The sequence below is a fragment of the Tympanuchus pallidicinctus genome, unplaced genomic scaffold (genome assembly GCF_026119805.1).
Source record: "Tympanuchus pallidicinctus isolate F22 unplaced genomic scaffold, pur_lepc_1.0 scaffold1, whole genome shotgun sequence".
NCBI lineage: Eukaryota > Metazoa > Chordata > Aves > Galliformes > Phasianidae > Tympanuchus > Tympanuchus pallidicinctus.
In genome coordinates, this window is record NW_026294618.1 from 64,078,107 (window position 1) to 64,096,763 (window position 18,657).

Below are 18,657 nucleotides of genomic sequence, written 5' to 3' on the forward strand. Positions count from 1 at the left end.
CTGGCAGAGCTATGCCTCTACAGAAAATTACACTGACAAGAAAACCACCTGTAAAGATCACACGTTGTTAACACTTCTGACAGTGTAAGCTCCAGAGGCTTCCATTACATTAGTATTTCTCTGCCTTTTCCAAAAAAAGCACTTCCAAACTTTCAGAAGACTTCAGAATGGGTATCTGCTCCCCATATATGCATGCAGGCTGAACAGCAGCAAGCTCCTGAAGACACACAGGTAACATCAAACCACACCCAGGCTGAAAGCAGCAAGGCTGTGATAGCTCAGCACAGGCTGAAGATCAGAGAACAGCAGGCTTAAAGCAGGCTTTGCAAACACTTCACCAACACCCTCAATATTTATATGCAGCACGTATGAACTGCTTGCTATGACAGCTACCTGGTAGCTAAGAGGTAATATCATCATGCCATTATCACACTGAAATAATTACTTATGGTAAAGAACAGTCAACCCATGCAAAAGAAAACTGCCTTCATTTAAGTTGCCCAGAAGCAGACAGATCAGACACAAAGGTATGCGAGCATTGTAGAGTCTGTAAAATGAAGATTTCTATAGGCTCCCAAAATCAGAAAGAACACAAGCTGTTTTAACACCATTCATTATAAAATACAAAGAAAAACTACTCTATTCTCCTTTCATTCTGCTACTCAACAAAAAATGCAAAAAGTTGCCCTCCTGAAAGTGCTGAATAGAGTCTTTCAAGTAATGTATAATAAAAACCTAAAAAGAGCCACAAAGCCTATCTTTCTCATTCCTTCATTTTGAAGTTTCTCTACTTTCCTACTGAAGTGATATGGCAAACTGAAGGAGGAGTTTTTCCCATTGCATGTGAGGGAAGATAAAATGAAGAAAGTGCAAGGAGAAGCAACGTAACTGATACAGATCAACCAATATAGATATCCATTCAGCACACTCTCTGTATAGTACATACCTCCATAGGATGTAAATCCTGTTAGTGAGTGTGCATGCGAGAATTCTGAGAGTTGCACTGCTGCCTTGGCTTTGTTTTTGGCAAGGGTCCAGCAATATCTATGCATTGTCATTGTTACTACAACAAAAATGAACTACTGAAACAGGCTAGAAGCCTACAAACTCAAGCTCAAGCACAAAAACACATGCAAAAAAAACAAACAAACAAACAAAAAAAAAAAAAACCCACAGCTTACTTCAATAGGTAAAAGAAGAACTGTGTCACTTACTTGTGTCTGTGAATGACAGCATTAAAAGCAAGTCCATCTGCCCAGCTCGTTGTGAAGTTCAAAACATTGACTTGACTGTAAGGTCTTGAGGACTGCCGAACCCAGCTCAACAGGATTTTCTCACTGTTAGTCTGTTGCAAATCTGACATGATATTCTTCATGACATCCTTCACCTGCAAGACAGCAGCATCTTACAGACACATTCTCCGCTTCTCTTGCTTACAAATCTTTTGAACCAAGCTAATTTACAAACCAGGAAAGCTTCTTTTCTGTGAAAAGCTGTGAGTCAAGTTTTAACTCTTTATATGAAAGGCAGGAATAGGAGCCTTCAGGCCATCTTTATTCTCAACTGATTACAAGTACCAATAAAGCACCATGTAATAAATGACAAGTTACAGCCCTTCCCCACTCCTCAGTGCCACCAGCACACTCGAGGGGGTATAATATTTCTTACTGCCTTGCACTGGGGTGCCATTTGTAAACCAACCCCAAATATACAACTTTGCAGAGGCTTTTGGCCAGAACAGGATAACTGTTCAGCCAACACAGGAAGTGTGCTGTTTGATGTGCTATGCACAAGCATCCACTGAACTCCCTCCAAGTGAATCCAGTGATCCTCTCAGGTATGTGGATAAACTGGGAGTAATTCAATCTACGACACTGAGAAACAAACCTCCAGAGCTGCATAAAAGATGCAAGCCCAACAAACCTACCAAGATAGCAGAAAAACATCTGCAAACGTAAGTGCTTAAATCTTCAGGAAGAAATACAAACAATGTTTTAGCATTTAACAGCCCCAGGAACTGAGTGAGTACAACGGAGCACATATAATACACACCACAGGAGGCAGCCAACAGACAGAGGTCAGAAACCAAACACTGGCCTGTCTTTATTTACCAGCCTAGAATAGAAACATTTGTTGCTTTTTTTTTTTTTTTTTTTTTTTTTTTTACACTGCAAAAACTCCAGAAAGGTTTGTGAGAATCCCAGATTAGATGTACATGATTCCTGGGAAGGAAGAGATCTCATTACATCTTCCTCACCTGCCAATGCAAGATAATGCTCCACAGCAGCCCCAGTGTCAGCTTGTGATTTCCATCAACGATGTCAGTTCCCCCAATATTCACCAACTCCACCTGGAAAGATCAGATCAACTCTATCAAACAACATTGTCAAAGGTTAAAGTTTTGTATGAATGAGCATCCAAATAGGACAAGTTTACACAAGGAGATGAAAAACTCAAAAAAAAAAAAATAAGATGTTCAAGTTTTCTATACACTTCGGACATTCCAACTGAGAACATCATAAAAAAAAGTGTGGAGAAAGGAGACTACTTCAGTATACAAGAGAATACAGGAGGCTACCCACTCCATCATTAAGTATTCAGCACTCAGGAGGAGATGAGCTTAGAGCACCCTACCAGACACTCACTGTTACTTCACAGTCTGAACAGAGGCTACTCCTCTCCATTCAGTCAATGAAAAGAAGCATCAACCTCCATCTTTTGGAGGAACCTAACAGCACATGGCATTAATCACCACCGTGGCCTATGGAAACAGCTAGTAACAGCTCTCTTTGGCAGAGGAAACAAACACCTCCATACAGCAGATGCTGAAACACGTTCCCATACGGTGCAGAGAACGGGGCTTCATTCTCACAAATAATCTGAGCCATATTCCAGTTCCACGGACAAATAACACTGTATTGCATCTCTGTGGTGAAGCTTTTCTCTCCCGTTCTCATCCTGGCTCCAGAACAAGGTTGTACTATCCAGTTCCCAGTTTACACTACCCCTAAGAGCTGTATATGGGAACAGCACTGTTAGCATCGACAAAACCCACACCAAGGAACTGGTTAGCTGTTCAGCAACATGAACAATCAGAGGACAGTGACTGAGCCCACCCTCTGGCTGTCAGTGGATTTAGCCTAGAATGATAGAATAGGCAAAAACAATGCAAAGTTTCATTTTATGTTATAAGACATTCCTAGTATGCATGAACATAATGGTTTTCTGTGAATATTTTTCCTCTTATCAAACAATCTTCAAACAAACTGCCTCATTCTTTGGGCTGAATAGCTTGACTTCTGCAAAATGTATTTGTAACCTCATTGCTTTCAGATACCATCTACGCAATTTTCAGTTCCACATAGGTGTCCCAATTAGTGAAATCAAACCCAAACTTTGCTGTCGAGATTAGCATGGAACCAACCACAAATTATGCTTCAAAGTTCTTGGATTTGTGGATTGACCTCCCTCAGTTTCTATAGCAGTTGGAATGGAATTTTAATGCACACCTCTTTATAAATACTGAGGATACACTTTCTTGAGGCAACTGTAAATTGAACAGGCAAAAACACATTGAAAGTGCTGTCAGTGCCCATCATTAAACAATTTGGTCTAGAGCACTGTAGAACACAAGGAACAGAAAGACCAAAGGAGAAGGACACAAAAATAAAACACTTATATGAGAAAAGCCTTTTTCACCTCAACAGAAGAGAAACATTTCTGAGAATGGGTAACAAAAAAAAAAAATTTCCTTTTTTTTAAATCACAGGCATAATTACTGTTAGTACTGTAAGTACTGTATTCCCCCTGCAATCTACACCATACATAAAAGAATCCATATGCCCACTTTTTTATTAAACCAATGTTTTTCAGCACACAGCCAGCAACTCACTGAATGGTTAATGCACAGCTAAGACTTGAGCAAAGTCAACCAATAAAAGAATGCTGCCAGTAGATTTCTAATACTACTGAAAAAAGATGGATATTGGCTTTATATAATGATTGGGGTTTCTTTCTTTTGCTTGCTTTGAAATAAAAAACTGGTCCATAAGTCAAAAAAAGTTTAAGTTCATTACATAAAGTCACTCAGCTCATCCGACGCATGAAGTCCCATCGTCATTTGAACACCTACATCTTGTAGTCTTGCCTGTTCCTTGCAATGTGGATTTTTAACATTTCGTAAGTTGTTTTCAAAGTTATGAATACTGTGCAGGCCACAAACTCTCAGGTCACAGAAAGCAACTGCTTCTTGGCTTTCCCTTCATCTTAAACACAAACACTTTCTAATGAAGGTAAATAGTAGGTATAAATCATACCTGACCTCAGTAACTTTCAGCTAACTAACACCATCTGTTTACTTCCAGAAACACTAGCCTATAGAAGAACTAATTAATTACTGTAACTCAATATCATTTCATTTATTATATTCATAAATTAAATTAATTTCAAGCTGGAAAGACTTATTACTTATCCTTAGGAAAAAAAATAATCAATATTTACAGTACCTCAAAGAAGGAAAACAAACAACCCCCCATTAAACTTTGGCTGCTTCCTAGAAATATGACACTGGTTTACAAATGTGGAAGGGAAATTGCAGTATTATATAGCACATTCATGTTATTCTTCAATCAGCAGTTTACATAACTATGCCCATGTCTTTTTCATTAGATGTACTTCTTTGCCAGAATGCTGTTATTAAACTGTATCAGTGCCTTGATATTCACAAACAGAAATTCTAATTATAGACAACTATGCTTATCAGGAGTTGTTGTCTGGGGAAAAATAAAATTACTTTGCTACAGCATTACTAGTTTCTAGACAGTAAGAACAAAAATTAAAATAAAAGAAACAGTTATTTATTCCCATTTTTCTTAAAGATGAGTGGCTGGCGTTTTCTGTTTGCTTTTCCTGATCAATTAGCAGAGCTAAGTCAGGAATGCTCAGGAAAGATTTGACAGCTGCCACTGGAAAGATCTTCATGCATTTTGAGAGCAGAACATGAAAATAGAGACACAGCACTTGTCATAACCTCAGAGACTGTTGTACAAGTCATGCACCTTCACTGGAAATTAGCTATTTGTCCTGATGTGCTCATGGTCTATGCATAACAGGGCTTCAAGTCAGCTTTGTTTTCAAAGCTGAACACATCTTAGTAATTCTAACAGAACTTGTACTAGGATTAGATTTGCATTTTAGGATTTCACAACGTTGCCAGACACTGAAATAACACTGGATGAAGAAAACTGAGAACAATTTACCTGCTGAATTCTCACTTTAAGTGCTACAATCTTTATTCTACGCATTATAAACACATTAACAACCAAGAATAAATTTTAAAGTATATCAAAAAGAGATGTGGAAAAGCATGCTTACGTTGTTTTGATGCAAGACTTGCAGTACTCGGTTGACATTATTTAGGGCATGTACTCTTGTGGAACCTCGTTCTTTAGGCTGAAAAAGATTGACAATGTTTGTATCAGAATAAATTTAGCTGATCAAAGCAAAATAAGTGAGTGAGCAACAGAAAAACTTGTCTTTCTTTTCTCGTGATTTTTTTTTTTTTTTAATAGAAAAAGAAAGTTCAACCACAATACTTCCAAAATAAACATCAAGATGAAAACTGGTCAGAACAAAATTCCTCCATTTAAGGTACAGGAAAGGCCTATGATTTTAAGCATGTTTCACTTCATCTTAGGCTGGAATTTTTATTTCCAGCATCTGCAAAATTATGTACTGGCAGTACAACAGCAAAATGGGAGTTCCGAAGGAAAATTTGAGGGTTTTGAATGTTTGCCAGAGTAGTTGGAATTTTTTTGCTCCCAAGAGTTAACAAGCAGCAATTCATTTTTCTGGCAGCAAAACTCTGCTAAATCTTCGAGTACTGGGAAGAAGTTACACTTTCTGACCTTTTCTTCCCTTAAAAATTAGGAGGAAAAAAAATACCGCAACTTCTGACAGTTCTGACAGTCTGGAGTCTGCCACTCCATTTGTTTTTAATCACCACAATTCAATTCCTGCAGTAGAACATCATCAAACTGCAAGAGTGTGAAGCTGAACTTGGAACACAGTAATCAACTGAATTAGACACCAAGAAATTCTTGTTGTCTTCAACAGACTTCAAATCAGACCCCGAATCATTGTAAGTACTTACTAGTGAAATGCATGTGTTCAGAAAAATAAAGCAAGCTGGAAAGGTAAAATTTTAAATGCCTAAAGATTTCCTGTTAAGAGTAATAAATCAACTTGAGATTTCTATAAAAAGTCCTATCAAGAGGTTAGTCCCATGTGATGGCACAGATTTCACCTCATCTATCTGACCGAAAATGCATCGGTGTTAGCAGGCTGAGTCTCAGCCCCACGAGCATATTCTCAAATCTAAACAAAATTTGTTTAATTTTTCAGCCTTTTCAAACCCTTCACATCACAAAAGATTTTTCCAATGGAGATGCATGTTTTTGTTTTGCCTACTAAATGTTACCTTTCTTTTTTTCATCTTTAAGGGATCCTTCACAAACATATTAGAAGTAGTTCACTCTTCTGAATCATCCAGAAAGAAACCTTTAAAGACCTCTATTAAGAATATATACTGTGTGAACAACACCACTGACTTTACCTGCTTTGCTAAACATCCTGTTAACCCTCAAATGCAACAGTTACATAAATGGTTTCAACTTGACTCTATGTAATATATCAGTAGAATTCTGTGGAAATTCACTGGAAATGTAGACAGCAAATAAGACTATACTCTATATTATACTAAACACTTATTTAAACAAATAAGACTATACTCTATATTATACTAAACACTTATTTAAACAAATAAGACTATACTCTATATTATACTAAACACTTATTTAAACAAACAATTTAAAAAAAAAAAAAACCACAACAGTTTGTTTTGTTTTCAACATGAATACACACTCATGTACATTTCTCTTACCAGAGGTTTCCCTGTCAGACCTTCCAAAAGGTCCAAAAGCTTCCTTCCATCTTTCAGATCTGTGAACATGTCCTTGACTGGGGGTGTCCCACTCTGTGGAACAAACAAACAAACAAACATGGCAATAAAAATAGCGTTTAAGCAGTACACTCCTGAAAAGGACACTTTCTCCTTTTTATGCACTTCTTCATTACTGAATGTAGTAGATAAAAATCAAGGAATTATGACAGTGATCAGGAAGATATCCTTCTTTTCTGCCCTGTATTTTTCCATCAGCAGCTTAATACTGAGAATGAGCATGTCCTGGCCAACACTGGGCAGATGCAAGAATGGCAAAAGACAAAACCTGGCACATTTGAGGAATTATTTGTGAAAGAATGCTATGGTCTGATCTAGTGGAAGAAGTAACTGGGGCTTTTCAGAAAGAATCCATTGGGACAAATGGATTGTGAAGAGTGAGGGGGGATTAAGACAGCTGCTGACTGTGCTGTCAAATAAGAGCATTTTCTTTTTAATACTCATTTGCCGGCTGCCAGGAGATCAGTTAAGCTGTCCCCTTGAAAAGTTGATTTGAAAAGAAGAATATTTTCTTAAAAAAAACCCTAAAACTCTAATATTGCCTTTTTTCTATTGCTTTGTTTTGTAACATTGCTCTTGAGAAAGAAGGCTGCCAAAGCCTTGACATGAAATAGCTGATACAGGTCTTCTGTACCTTCACCCTCCTCCTCCTGCCTCAATGTCCACTAGTAACTTAAAAAATAACAAAAAAGCTACTCAGTCCCATTTTCTGACAAAATATCTGTTTTCCTCAAGATCTCATTAGGGGTTTCCTTAAATGTCGAGTTTTACCAGGTTTGATACTATGCATACAAAATCAGAGTTAAGTAGCTGGGGAGCCACATTTCAGTTTTCTGTACAGAAACACATCTCACTCATTCAGTTTCAGCCAACTGAACTAACTACAGAAAGGACAACCACATAAGTAAGGCAACTTAGTTAAAATACACAGACATCAGCCTGTTTCTAATGGTAAATTAGATCCAAAATGGTTTTTTCTGACAAATTTATTTTCTAATTACTTTCACAAGTCTTGCTTGGAAGTGTGCATATTACACATTCACACGTACTTAGGTAAAGGATGTGGAAAGATACACAGCTGGTAGACTAACACCCAAAAGAAGCATTCACTAAATCCCAGCATATGATAATGTTTTGTCATCACATACTGCCACTGCCTAAGCTCAGCCATACACATTCTAGGGCACAAAGCTTTCACCCCAGTGCATGCGCTTCTCAGATGCTTCAGATGTTTTGCTACTCACAGCACCTAGACTAAACCTTTAAAGCACGCTGGAGCTGCAGGACAGGAAACCTCTTGTACAGTTTGTGGCATGTAATGGGAGGAGGTGATTCACAGGGGCAATACAGAGAAATAAATCTGATTTAGATCTGGTTTGCATCACCATACAGAAGATACTGTTGGTAGGGGGATGGAGAAATTGTTCACTTGTACAGGAGGGTAGATAGCAGAGCTAGCAGAGGTCTGGCTGGATGTAATACCACTCAAACACTGTTGTGATAGCAGATGCACATAAGTCATAAAGTGGTTGTGCGCAGCCTATCACGAGCAGGCAGTGTAAAAGCACAGCACACACAATCCCAGAGGAATTCCGACAGGTTCCACTGCATATGCCGATGGATTTCCTCCCGTTGGCAACAAGTTATCTGACCAACTGCTAGTGAGCTGCCCACCAACATGAAGCCACCACAGCGCACAGAGAGCTGCAGTGCCCTGTGCAAGCAGCACTGCCTCAGTCACGCTGTGGTGGAGAATGCAGCCACAGGACAGCTCTGTGCTGGTGCGCTGCAGCCAACAGAGCTCAGGCAGAAGGGGCAGGCAGAAGTCACCTCCCATACTGCAGGTAAGGCCTCAGCTCTTCCCACACCCACACATCTAATCTACAGAAAGAGATCTGGCCTCCTGGAAAAAGTCTCTGTGCAGATATTCACAGACACACACACACATAAATACACATTTGAGAAAGATAAAAAAGCATCCTGCAGAGTCCACAGTATGCTAAGCCAATCTAAATTTTACCTTTTCAGAACCGACAGTATTTTACTCACTTTCTACTTCAAGATGACACAAGCAGAACACAGTTCAGCATTCCATGAGTAGCAGCACTCCATCACCGAACATAATATATGAAGGAATGCAAGTATGTGCATTATAAGACTGACAGTGATAAACCATAAGCCCTCAAGCAAGGGCAAATTGCTGATCATGGTTGCTTTGGTAAGTACTTAAGGGCCAACTAAGCCTTATACAAACACTAGGTAGATAAAGAGTCCTTTCTGAAAGACAAAATAGGGCCCAGCTTACCAAGACAGTATAAAGGACAGGCAGGAACACAGATCCTACCAGAAGAACTGTGCCAGTACAGGGTGTAAAACATTCATATCCCCCTCACTGAACACCTGTATCAATTAACAGAAGGTAGTTTTGCTCCACGTAACTTATGCTCTAGTTGTTTTTGTTGTTTTTTCTTGCTGTCACAGAAAACACTGGCAGAAACTTTTCACAGCCTGCGAGCGCTTTGCCAGCAGAGCTGCAGGCACACTTTCTACAATAGAGACAAGGGCTACATAAGATAGACAAAAGAACATAATTAACAGACTAAGAAGGCCAAGTCAGTTCCCAAATGCTTTAAACTGGCAGCGGGAAAGGAGCTGATTCACTTGAGTAGGGACTGGCATAAGAAAAAGAGGGAGAGGGAAGAAAAAGGCAGGCAGAGTAATAGGAAGGAAAGAAAAAAAAGGAGCTAAGGACTGCAGGTAATCTCAGAAAAGGTCTGCTGTAACCTTGGCTTGGCAACATATGTTTTATCCATCAAAGGATTCACAAACAAGGATCAGAAACAGCCCACCTTCTTACACTGTATTTTGATAGCACTTCTGGCGCCAGCCCTTTCCATAACATGAGGTAAGGAGGGTGCAGAAAGAATGTCTGCTGGCTATCTACAGCAAAAAGTGGATTTAATGCTGATTCATAAATCTCGAGGAGCGAGGCTACCTGAAAGAAGGTTGCAGTGAGGAGGATGTCAGCCTCTTTTCTCAGGTGACAAGAGATATGACATGCAGAAATAGCCTCAAGTTGTGCCAGAGGAAGTTTAAACTAGGCATCAGGAAGAATTTCTTCACAGAAAGTGGTTAGGGATTGAAATGAGCCACCCAGGGAAGCCTATCCTTGGAGATACTAAAGAAACATGTGGACATGGAGCTTATTGACACAGTTTAGTGGTGTGCTTGGTAGCGTTGAGGATGATAGTTGGACTTGATGATCTTAAAGGTCTTTTCCAAACTAAATGATTCTACAATTCTCTGACTCAGGCAGTAGCTGCCTCTTCTTAGCCATCTCTGAACTGGAGAAAGGCATAGGCCATAAGGACCAGTCAGCACAGGCATAAGCTTCGCACACTGTAGCAAGAGAACCACCCCCAAGTAGGCAGGAGCAACCTAACAGTGACCTCATCCTGACAGCAGCAGCCCTCACACACCTGCTGGCCACCTTCCAGCCTCTCCACCTAGATTCATCTTTAAGACAGGGGCTCACCTGCTGGCATACATCTGGGATTACATGCTGTGTGAGGGATTTCCAAAGGTCATTCGGGCCTGCCATGGCTGTGCAAAAATCATTCCTTCCCTTTGCCAGAAAGTGTTCCCCAAAAACAAAGAAAGCTATAAATGAAATCTGGATCAGGTTTTTATTTTCGTTTTTCCTAAAGAATCATCCATTGCTACTGATGGTACAAATTCAGCTATCAGCATTCAGTTTGTTGAACAAAAGCCATGCACAGCTTCAGTTATATGACCCTATCTGATGTTAGATTTGTTTTTTTGTTTTGGTTTGCATTGGTGATTCTGTTTGTTTTGGAACAGATAAGTATTTAGTAAACAGTAGTAGAGTTGCAAATCCCCTTTTTATGTTGAGAAAGGAGAAACATTGAATGGTGCTTAATGAACAGCGTGAACCATTTGTCACATTCAAACCCATTCCCAGGAAATTCATGGTAACCACTTGTTTTAAACTCAGTTACAAACAACACAGTAAGAACTACACTTTACTATGACTAATATAGGTTAAAAATGTCCAGTGCTGCTTCCTCATGAGACCAATACATGGGAATTCAATGTGGGAAAATTCAGAAAGCAAAAAGGTCGATGAAAAAAGTAAACAACCAAGTCAACAAATAAAACTGTTAAATCCTGCCAATTTCTAATTTAAGACCCTTATCACTGATTATATAACTTTTTTATTATTATTATTAAAAAGTTTTCCTTTTTTCCATTTTCCTTCCATTGGCATGGAGGAGTTACAGAAGAACAGACATAACTGTTAGATATACTGCAACTTGGCAGATATACTTTGAGTACGCTCTACTCCCTTTGGTACATCTTTGCTGAATATGCTCAAGTGAAATCAGTATACAAAACAAATTTTGAATATAAAATAAGAATTTTACAATCACAGGAGCAAAAGACAGAATTAAATATCACTAAAGTAATTCAACGCAACTAAATAACTCCAGACTAACAAGCTCCAGACTAACAAGAAAAAATTAAGACCAATCACTGAGATACAGCAGAAAGCTTAATTCTACCAGGTGATAGACAGGAGCTTACGGAGTCAAAAAGCTAAAGATAGCTCACTTTACAGCACACCTGAGATACCTGGTTGAGTACACATTAAAAAAGAGGAACAACATAAAAGCAAATATCAGACATAGGAAGCCAGAAAAACAAACAAGTCATCAGTAACTCCGAATATTGTCCCAGAGTTACTATTAATGCATTTACATTAACTCACACTGATATACAACATAACGGAACTAAAATGAATTTGTATATAAACTTCAGCATAGTAATTTGATTCCTCTAAAAATAAAAAAAGGTCCTGCTGACCAATGAAGGAATGACTTTGCTTCAGTACCTATACCAGAGTCAGCTGTCATGCCTGAGGATGAACAAACAAACACTATCACTGGGATAGTTACCAACTGAGATTGTGAATTACAGTCAAAATCTAATTCAAAGTCCAGAGCAGTAACTAAAATCAGCAGTTAGAGTCCATATGACTATCGCAAGCTTTGAAGTCCAGCATGGATGATGCTGACTGTACACTCATTAGAGCAGAGGCCAACAGCAGTTAAGAGAAAGGCAGAAAGTCAGCAATTCTCATGCAGTATCTAAATTCAGGAAAGATCATGAACTTATTATTGCCTCACCATCCTTATCACATCTCATAGCCTACTAGAAGAGAAAAATAATTTCCTGCATTTCTTAGGGCCTCCCTCTGAGAAGGGACAAAATACAACCCACATAAGAAACAAAAGCACACCAAATAATTTTTTCAAGGCTTTATGTCAGTTCATACAAACAACGGTTCTTTTCCACTCAGGTAGTTTCATAGGCTTATTTTTGGAGTTTGTTTGTGATTTCATAGGCCTTTTTGGAGTTTGTTTGGGTTTTTTTTTCCCTTTTTTAAATAAGACTTGACTATCCTTTCGAGTGAGGCTACGTCTTAAACTGAGCATTGCTAAAATCAGGAACAAGTAGATCGTATATTATTTTACAAGCAAGGAACTATTTCCTTGCTTGTACTACAAAGGCTCAACCAGAAAGAGAACAGACTCTCTTGGGCCTTATTTCCCTGGACAGACAAAATTGTCCAATCAATCTTTTTGATCTGCCCTCTCGAATGTATTTAGCTTCAGAATTCTCCTGCCAAAAAAAAAAAAATCCATTCCAAAAGGTCTTTGACTTCAGGTATCCCAGGTCATGTGAAATTAATTATCTTGAAGAGGCATGCTTTTGTCTATAAAAAGATTTATCACATGTGCTAAGAGTCACAGCAGAGTAACAATATGTCTTCACAAGTATGGAGTCAGACGTTTACTACATGAAAAAACAACCCTTGGAGAACAGAAAAAAAAAAAAAAAGTAAAGAGCAAAAATGTTGGAAAAGATTTATATAGCACACCATTCAGAAAGTTAGATAAGCCTTTGCAGTTATCACAAGAATTCCTAGTGGAGGAGGGAATGTGTTAATTTTAAAGGTACATAAAAGTTATCTCATCGCTAGGCACTCCAAATAAAAGCCCGCCAGTTTGTCCTCTGCCACCTTCTCGTTGTTTTATTTGGTACTTCTCTAGGAAAGGAGGACATAACAGAGCCCAGGATAACAAATGCACAGAAGCCCTGCACCAAGTGTTAGCACACACAGTATAAACATCACCAGGGGTTTAATGCTCTTTCAGCACAACACTGCTTTCTTAAAAACAGTGTTTTTGCCATCTGTGAGAGAATTTCCCAAATATAACGGAAGATAATGATTCCTTAGGAAAAGGTCTCAATTTGCCCATGCTGGATGAGTGAACTTTGTCTAGAGTGACAGAGCAAAGTTCCGACAAGCCGTGACAGATCTGACTCCGCAGATCTAAATTAAGATATAGGGCATCATGTTTCTTGTGCTGACTGTGGCTCCTACCTGCCAAGTTCAGGAACAGTACGAGAGTAAAACAAGCAATCTGAAAGCTTGGAAAAGGAATACCTTGAAAAATAGGAACATGAAAGCCAGCAAAGTCTGACCCTTTGCCAAGAGATAAAAAGGGCAAAACGGGGCAAAAAGATGCAAAATGAATCAAAACGAATCAAATCCTGTAAGGGATGAGAAGATGAGGAGATCTCAAGTGGGAGATGGAGAAAGGAAGGAGGGAGAGACCATGTGTGCAACTTTGACAAGAAAAACTGGGTCTCATTGGATAAGTAACTAAGTGACAAAGAAGTGGGAACAGAATAGGCAGTATGATAAAAAAAAATACAGATTTGCCAGAATTTGCTGGGCAGTCAAGCTTTCAAACGCAGGAGGTTGTAACAGTAAGTGAGGAGAAAAGAACAGAGTTAAATAAGTAGGAGCCGTAAAGAAACAGGGCAGAAAAGTCTGTGCTAGTATCCTACCACTATGCTGTTTGTCAGCTGAAATGTCACAGGTCTTCAAGATTTATCTACACACCCCAAAGCCTGCTGCTATGCCGTTCTAATACACTCCAATTGCAATTATTTTTAAAGCCTAAAAAAGTAAAAATCAGAGTTGAATACAAAGTCTCTGTTCACTCCCACTATTTACATGCAACAAATACTGCATGCATCTGCATTATTAAGTGATTTCTCTACCTTCTCCTGGATTAATCGAGTACATAGACCGGATCTGCTGGAGGAGCAAATTACTGCTGTGCAGAGAAAGATCCAGAAGTCCTGCCTTATTTCACAATGTGGTAAAAGAAGCATTTATTAAGCACAGGTGAATAGTGCAAAAAGACAGGCGCTATGGATGACAGAGCAGAAATCTATCCTGTGGAACTAGTTTCAAGCTCTACTTTTAGCCAAAAGTTCTTCTGTGACACTAAAAAGTAATTTTTTAATCTACTTCTGTGAACATTACTGAAAGAAGCGGGGTACGAACAAGCAGTGATTTCACAGCCAAGATATTAAAGTCAGAATCCTCCTATTTTATAACCTAGGGGCATTGACTAAAGAGCTGTGGATCATCCGGCCTTTGCGGTTTGGGCTGTACCCACATGTCAGGCGAGCTGCAGTCATCACTGCATCAATTTGTAGAGCTGGTTAAAGAATGCAGTTACATTTCATGGGAGAAAAAAATCACTTTTCATGCAAGTTTCCCTTGGAAACTCTGGCTTTCTAGTGAGATCTGTGATTTAATGCAAAACCTATATGTGCAAAAGAGAGAGACCTCTAAAGACCACTTATCCCTGTCTTTGTTGACACAGGCATCATCTTCCCCAAGTCTTCCCTATGCTGATCAAGCCCCATCTCAAAATCTAGAATATATATTTTTTAGACGGTTTGCTTCAGTTTGCAGAATAAATTATCTGTCTGAGCCAAAATATGACTCAGAGCTCTAGATTATGTGAAGACATTACAAAAATATCCAACTCTACATATCTAGCCAACATTGATGGGACACTGAAAATTAGTTTACCTTTAATATTTATCAATATTTGCAGTGGCTGTAAACACAAGACAACACTCTTGCATTGCAGAAAAGTGTTCTGAAAATATACCCATTAAAATCTACAAACAAGTAAACCACAGTCATCACATAAAGGAAACCAAGGAAGAATCAATGATACTAAAAATAATTCTTTGAAAGAGTAGGTAACAGCAGGACAAGGGAAAATGGCTTTAAGTTAAAGGATAGAAGATTTCAGCTGGATGTCGAGGTGAAGTTCTTTACAGAGAGAGTGGTGAGGTGCTGGAACAGGCTGCCCAGACATGTTGTGGATGCCCAGTCCCTGAAGGTGTTCAAGGCTGGATTGGATGGGGCCCTGGGCAGCCTGGTCTAGTATTAAATGGGGAGGTTGGTGGCCCTGCATGTGGCAAGGGGGTTGGAACTCGATGCTCCTTTAGGTCTCTTCCATTCTGTAATTCTGTGATAAAAAGGTTTAGTAACATTGTGTTTACTAAGTTGATTTATGTGGTTATATATTCAGCAAACACAAAAATATACTGGATAATTGACTTGCTGAGTATAACCCATCCTGAATTCAAAGTTCAACAGAAAAAGCAGTACATGGCCCTTCTCACTTACGAAAACTTTAGTAGAGCATACAGGGTAAGAACATGAATTTCAGCATTTTTTTCATTTTTTATCTCTTGAATTTAGAACCTGAACAGATTTATTTATTTTAATGTACAGCCATAAATACATAGCCACAAAAATAAACAAAACTAATGTAAGAAGTGAAAAGGAGATAGGGAATACAACTCTGGTATATTTAAAGACCATATATTAACTAGACATATAAGTAGGCTATGTGACAGTGAAACAGCTAAGTCTAAGTCATTATCAAGACCGGAGCAATGGAAAAATAATAAGGACAAGTATCATATGTATGGCTTAATATAAAAATATGCTGAAATATTCTCAGGCTGTCATCATGATGGGGGATTTCAACCACCAGGATATCTGCTGGCAAAACAGCAGGGTAAGCTACAGGTGATCGACCAGGAGACTCCTGGAGTCCATTGATAATTTTCTGGTTCAAATGTCGGAGAGATGGACTACAGGTGCTGCTGGATCTAGTGCTCAACAATGTGGAGCAGATCATTAAAAATATTAAGATCGAGGCAGCTGGGGCTGCAGCAACCATGCCCTGCTTGAGTTTGTGATTTCAAGGAATGTGGGACTGGCAAAGATTGGAGTCAGGACTCTGAACTTCAAGCGATAAAACTTCATGATGTTTTAAGGAATTGCTGGATGAGAGCATGGACTTGTGTTCAATTCTGAGGCCCCCAACACAGGAAAGATGTGGAGCTTTTGGAGACAGTCAGAGGAGGGCCTCAAAGATGATCCAAGGGTTGGAGCATCTCTCCTGTGGAGACAGGTTGAAGGAAATGGGCTTATTCAGCTTGTTAAAGAAGAAGGCTAGGGGGAGACCTCACTTCAGCCTTCCAATATTTAAAAGGAGTTTACAAACATGAGGGAAATCAGCTTTTTACAAGGGTAGATACTCATAGGAAAAGGGGAATGGTTTTAAACTAAAGAGAGATTTGATGAGATGTCACAGGGAAGTTTGTTACTGAGAGAACAGTGAGGTGCTGGAATAAGTTGCCCAGAGAAGTTGTGGATGTCCCATCCCCGAGGTATTTAAGGTCACGTTGGATGGGGCCCTGACCAAGTACTTGATCTAGCAGTTGGCAACTCTGCCTATAATAGGGTGCTGGAATTTGATGATCCTTGGGGTTCCCTTCCAACCCAAGCCATTCTATGATTCTGCATTGACATTTCTTTCAATATCAAATCTGTACTGATTAAACCTCTACAGATTTTATAGCAGTTATAATTTACAAAACAGCTAGGTTAACTTTTGTTCACAATTATACAGAATATTTGTGCTATATGACCATCACAAGCTTATGAGTTGTATACACTGCTCTTCTGAGGTGCGCATTTCTACAGCAAGCACTGAGGTTTGGCTGAGTTTATTCGCTGACTTTAAGTCCCCAACCACTTTAAATTACTTATCCCTTCACTTCATAAGGAAGTACAAGATGCATTTCAAGTTAAATGTGCAAAAACCAAGTTACTGTACTATAAAATAGAGCAAGAACTTCCATTTTGCTGGATAGGTGCCCAAAGCAGCTATTAGTACCTTATAGCACACTTGAGCCTTACTGCATTGCACTCACCTAACTACTCTCTGATGAGAGAAAGGAGAGATATGCTCCCTTTCTAGATCCTTCGTAAATCTATACTGGATTTATTTAATCAAGTTTGGCAATTTTCAGTACATTATGCAATGGCATACAAAAATCCCAAAGTTAGAAAAATAGGCTGTAAAGCCTGAGCTACTTAGTTTTTATTTATGCATCTAGATGAAAGGGCACTATAACATAGTCAACATGGAAGGACAATTAAAATTCTTTGAGTGAATTTTGCATTTCCATACATTTCCTCAGTCACCGTTTTATCTTCTGCCACTTAAGTCTAATACATTCATCCAACCTCCAAAATCTCAGTCCTACTAAGCAGCTCGCTCAATCTAGTTCACAGAAAATTAATTTTAAACAATGCAAAAAGCTTCAATAACAATGTAATTCATCCCTGCCCATTTTCAAAGTATAGTTGAAACTAGACTCTTACAGGAGGAGATTTCTGCTTCACATGAGCAATTTCCTTGTAATTTGAACACTAGTTCATAAATCTTCCTAAGCCAAGATCTTGACATGGCAAAGTGGGCATGATCAAGTTTGAATTAGATGTGTGAGGTATGTCCTTAAAAATAAATCTCTTTAATTATTAACAAGGCTTACATAGCTAGAGGTACTTTAATGGGCCTCGAAGTTAACAAGTTATTCTAAATACAACTACTATCTGACCATAGCACCTGGAATTCCCTGCCACAGGGCAAGCAGGATCCATATGAATACATAACATAAAAGGAAAAGCCTTTTAATATAACATACCCATGGGTATATAAAGGCTGAAAACAATTGTATTTATTTCCATAGAAAGCCATGTCTGTAACATGTACTAACAAGCCACATAACACACTCTCAGTATCACCATCATTTCCAAGATCGTGCCGTCTTTATGCCAAGGTAAGTTTCTTAAAATAGGCCTTCCTTTCCTACCAAGTTTTCACTCCTTACACAAGCCTGCCCTGCCTAACTGCTCCCACAGAACCACCCCTCTGTTTCAGCACCAAAGGCAGAATAGAGAGCAATCATTTATGTATACACGTTGCTCCCTTAAAGAGGAAGCTAGACAAGCATGCCTTGGATAAAGAGTGCAGCATATCAGTTTTCAGCCAAAACAAACCTAGGCCAAAATGAATCAACTGAGGCCACAAACTTTGCATTGCCTGGTGTCTGATTGCACAGGAAGCTCAGGAGGAAGGTAAAACTTTCTTTTTAGGCTGACCAAGAATATCAGAAGGGCAACGCTGCAGAGGCAGCTATCCATTGCCATAGCACTGTCAAGGTGCTGTATTTAAAAAGCACCAAAATATTCCTTCTAAACTTACATTAACTTTTGGGATTTCACATAAGGCCCTATTCAAAGCAGGATAACTAGCAGTTACCCTTATTCCACTCAGCACCATACTGGCTAGAGAAAAAGAAAACAAGAAAAGAAA

The 18,657-nt window shown here is 38.9% G+C and overlaps 1 protein-coding gene across 4 annotated transcripts in view; it reads right to left on the reverse strand.

Annotated features, from left to right (window-relative positions):
• UTRN (utrophin) overlaps positions 1–18,657 on the reverse strand; it is a 344,979-nt gene that overhangs the window by 271,097 nt on the left and 55,225 nt on the right. For all 4 annotated transcript variants that reach the window (XM_052698789.1, XM_052698799.1, XM_052698781.1 and 1 more), the window contains 4 exons: positions 6,941–7,033; positions 5,374–5,451; positions 2,258–2,350; positions 1,215–1,387 (listed from right to left, as the gene is read on the reverse strand). In XM_052698789.1, coding sequence (XP_052554749.1) covers positions 1,215–1,387; positions 2,258–2,350; positions 5,374–5,451; positions 6,941–7,033 — 437 coding nt within the window. The remainder of the gene's footprint in view (positions 1–1,214; positions 1,388–2,257; positions 2,351–5,373; positions 5,452–6,940; positions 7,034–18,657) is intronic.